Source organism: Pituophis catenifer, unplaced genomic scaffold, assembly GCF_029215685.1.
Source record: "Pituophis catenifer annectens isolate HBS135680 unplaced genomic scaffold, rPitCat1.0.hap2 SCAF_7, whole genome shotgun sequence".
Classification (NCBI taxonomy): Eukaryota; Metazoa; Chordata; class Lepidosauria; order Squamata; family Colubridae; genus Pituophis; species Pituophis catenifer.
Genome location: NW_027256887.1, coordinates 63,799,382 through 63,804,003, shown reverse-complemented (window position 1 = coordinate 63,804,003; position 4,622 = coordinate 63,799,382). Strand labels below are relative to the sequence as shown.

At 38.6% G+C, this 4,622-nt stretch overlaps 1 protein-coding gene across 1 annotated transcript; it reads right to left on the bottom strand.

The window, feature by feature from the left end:
- Positions 1-981: 981 nt before the first annotated feature.
- On the bottom strand, positions 982-2,500 carry C1QTNF6 (C1q and TNF related 6). Its single transcript, XM_070947478.1, has 2 exons — positions 2,257-2,500; positions 982-1,529 (listed from the first exon to the last, which is right to left on the bottom strand). Exons 1-2 carry the CDS (start codon positions 2,498-2,500, stop codon positions 982-984), a joined length of 792 nt encoding a protein of 263 aa, XP_070803579.1.
- Positions 2,501-4,622: the final 2,122 nt, after the last annotated feature.

The window sequence follows — 4,622 nt, the reverse complement described above, 5'->3', positions numbered from 1 at the left end:
GCCCAGCTCCAATCACTAATTTTATCACAAGCCATAGGTCAGATCACAATGATACTGAAGGAAACCCCACTTATTTTGCTCACATCATGGCCTTTGTGTGACCTGCCTATGGGAAAATCTATCATCAATCTAGGTCAGCTGAAGGAAAATGGATCCTGTTGTAAATACATTTATAGATTTGTTGCGATTCAATCAATTACAATATAATTTTAGGCACCTAGCATGGAACCTCTTTAGGAATCTTCTGATTTGGGGGATAAATTGGAAGTATTATTTCTACTCTTTTGCCACCAGGGCTAAATCCTAACCCTGCATATGTTTAACAAAGTGATGGAAGCCATCCCTACAGTGTTATACAGTGATTTACATGTCCATTAGACAGATGCACAGATCACAGTTATATTTGCCAACCGTATTGAACATTTATAAAGGTAAATTTTATGAAGGTGATGGCAACTATCAGTGATACAAGGTTTCCCAACAGGAATTCTTAGCAAAAAGAAGAGGGGCTGTCAGGCACTTGAAATGCCAAAATAACATATTTTGGCTGACCTACATTTGATTTGTAGATTTGTAGATAAGATATGGTAACTTATCTCACTTGAGATACCTCAAAGAGTTTAGCTCATGTAAACAATCTAAATTAGAACATTCTGCTTAGGAAGTGTTATGTCCAAACAAAAATGTTTACAAAATGATTCTGAGTTAGCAGATACAGGAATTTCATGAGGATGTTTAGGATTTCCAGTCCATACCTTACAATCACATCTAGTGTTGAGAAGGACACATAAATCAGCAAGACTTTTCTGGAGTTTTTTTGACCCATGAATATTTTTTTTTCAGTTGGCAAAAGAAAAAAAAAGTTTCTTCTGTGCTCTCTCTGTTTTCAGATCTGTTGGTCACTTTCTGTATTATTTGCAGATGTTCACAGGAAATCAAGAGGATGTTTAGAGGTTGAATTTGTGCTTTGGAGGAAAACAGCTATTCAAGACTGGGCTTGATCAAATAACCACTGAAAGTGATGTAGATATCCACATCGTCACTGTAGATGGCGTTGTCACGCTGTCGCTTGTACAGACGCACCCAAACCTCATCGTTCTCCCGTAGCTCCAGCATCAAACTCTGGCTTTGCATGATGCTGCGGTCACTGGGTTGAGCATAGAGAATGACTTCCTCTTGGTCATTCCGCATGACATGCATGTAGGTCTCCTTGAAATTCCAGGTGTGGACATTGAGACTGAAAAAATACAGGCCAGCCACGTAGCAGTAGAACTTACCCTTAAACATGTCAAAGTGGCTATAGAGGTTCACAAAGACAGTGTCAAAGATCAAAGCCTGGTAGCCTTCATTACTGTGGAGAGCCTTCTTCCGGCCCACTGAGAAAGCTGCATACTGGTGCTTGCAGGGATCTCCAGGTGCCCCCATTTGTCCCTTGCTGCCCTTTGGACCCTGGGGTCCCCGATCACCAGGGGGTCCCTCTTTGCCCCATTTCCCAGGAACTCCAGACTCTCCTTGATCTCCTTTTTCTCCTGTGGAAAGAAGGAGAGGAAAGAAAGGGAGAAGCTGTGGAAGACAACCATTGCTTGTGGGTGGTTTCAAAATCCTGCCTTACAATGTATTTTCATGCATCTCTAGCAACCATAATTAAAGGATACTACAAAATTCCAGAAAGGGAGGTGGAACATAGGGGGTGATGCAGGATATGATAGAACATGTGGCAACAGATCCTGTCCTAAGGAGATGCTTGAATGACCCAGATGGAGAAGAATTTTAAGTTTAACCTGTATCTAAGTAAAACATACAGGCTACACTTTCTGTAGCAGGCCTCTGTTTTATCTCTATTAATTTTGCCTGAAGAAATGGCATGTTTTGGTCCTCACCTGTGCTAACTGTAGACTTTTTAACCAAATGAGACTTTATAGCAGAATTTTCCAACTTGTCACTCCAGATGTTTTGGACTTATTTCCCAACATGTTTGGCCAGTACAGCCGAGGGATATATGACTAAAGGTTTAATGTGGTCAATTATTCCTTCCCTAAATAAACATTTCCATGGTGGTTGACAGTTATTGGCTTGGGAAAGATGATGCACATGTATTTAGCACAATAATATGCATGATGATTTACTAAGGCAAATAAACAAATCACAAGATCCTGCCAGAGAAGTTTCCAATTTGATTTAGGTAAAACGATGAAATGAGGAGGAAACAATGAGAAGGTAGAGTGAGTCAGAAAGTAACAGATGATAATAGCTTACCTTTCAGAATTGTGATGTTGATATATGGACGAACTTCTGGCATTATGAATGGCAAAGCCCGAGATCTGTCTGTACCAAGACTGGCTTCGGAGGGCCCAGGGGTATCTAGAGAATCACAACATCTCTTGCAACCATTCACGTTGGTAGGGACTTCTTGCCGGCCAAGCTCCTCACTGGGAGCCCCAAGCACAAAGAACGGGAGCACAAGAAAAGCCAGGGGTATGCTGATTTGAAAGGCTTTCATTGTGAACTGCAAGAAAAAAAAAAACCAGTGAAAAGGACAGGACTCCAGAATGGAGCCACTTATTCAATGAGAACTGTTCAGAAATAATAAGAAAGGCAAGCAAGCAAGCAGGCAGAATCCCCTTGCCATTGAAGTTTTACAGTGACCAACTTCATCCCAAAACAGCCAAATTAAAATCCATTAGTTCTGATATTTATCTTTAACACATGAGAAATAGTCATTATCCCACTACAATATGCCAATCAAGGGGAAAATGTTTTGTGCCACACCAAACAATTATTCTGTGAATGGCTAATATCTCTACAAGTAACATGCCCTGACTGAACTTTTACATTTAATTTCCTTCTGATTATCTATGGCGATTCTCTCTCTTTCTCTCTCTCTCTTATTTTATTTTATTTTATTGAAAAGACAGTGCCATGTCAGGATAACAATCAGTGGTGAAATGTAAAATTTGTTACTACTGGTTCTGTGGGCGTGGCTTGGGGGGTTAATGTGACTGGGTGGGCATGGCCAACTTTTTTTCCTTTTCCTTTTTTTTTTTTTTTTTACTTTTAAAAGCATTTTTTCTACAATCTCTTCAGCCAAAGAGGTTGTTAAAAAAATGCTTTTAAAAGCCTCTGACGATCAGGCAACTCAGCTGGGATCATCAGAGGCTTTTAAAAGCATTTTTTCTACAACCTCTTTGGCTGAAGAGATTGTAGAAAAAATGCTTTTAAAAGCCTCTGATGATCCCAGCTGAGCTGCGCAATCATCAAAGCCTTTTTTTTTACTTTTAAAAACATTTTTTCAGCCGAAGAGGTTGTTGAAAAAATGCTTTTAAAAATTAAAAAAAAATGCGCGGCTCAGCTGGGCATGTGGGGGGGGAGAGGGATTTTTGCTATTGGTTCTCCGAACCACCCACCGCCATCGCTACCGGATCGGATGATCTGGTCCGAACCGGGAGCATTTCACCCCTGATAACAATGCAAATAAAGTACAACCAAAGAGAGATCAATGATAAATAACATACATGCTAATAACTATAATTGTACTATGTTAACAGTAATTGCAACAATACAACCAAAAAAGAAAAAAGAAAAAGAAAACTTCAACTAAGTTTCTACTTACATTAGCTTATTTACAAATTTCTCCATATTATATCCATAGTTTTATACATCTTTGTTTTACTGATATTCATAAACTTCCCTCTCATTTCTGCCTCTTGTCTCTATCCATTCATAAAATCTATTCCATGTCCTGTAATATTTTGAGTCTTCTTTATCTTTAATTTTTAAAGTTAATCTGTCCATTGCTACACAATCCCAAATTTTCCTAATTATGTCATTATCCTGTGGGGTGTTCACATTTTTCCAATATTTAGCATATGTAATTCTAGCTGCCATCAATATATGTAACACTAAGTAGATGGTTGCTTTGTCATAACTTTCCAACAATATACCTAAGAGGCACGTTTCTGGTTTGAACTCAACATGTTGCTCAGTTATCAATTCTAGCATTTATGAATTTTCTCCCAGTAACTCCTTGCTTTCTTACATGTCCACCACATGTGGTAGTATGATCCTGGTGTCTGGTTGCATTTCCAACAATTGGCGGAAGAGTTTTTATACATTTTGGCCAATCTTGGTGGAGGCAAGTGCCACCAGTAAAACATTTTGTAAAGGTTTTCTTTATATGCCGCAGCCATCTTCAGTTTGTAGTTTCTCTCCCAAATTTTTAACCATTTTTCTAATTCTATGTTGTATCCGAAATTCCTTGCGCAGGCAATCATTGTTTCTTTAACTATTTCTTCCTCCATTTTATCTATGGCGATTCTCAGTCATATGACAATCGGTCATGATTGTCTCAAAGGTGCTTTTTTTTTGTTTTTTTTCCTTGAGGAAGACATTTTGCTTTTCATCCATGATGCTTATTCAGTTTTGACTCTGTTCCGAATTGAAGAAGCTTCTTGGATGAGAAGCGAAACAAGCAAAAAACAAAGTCCAGTTGCCTTTTGAAAAAGCACTTTTTGAGATTTCCCTCTGATCATCCTTTTTATTGTTCTTACTTTCCAGTCACTAATAATGCTCCCTTAGGATAACACTCAAAGCATCTATAAATTCAAAATGTTGTACAGGTAATC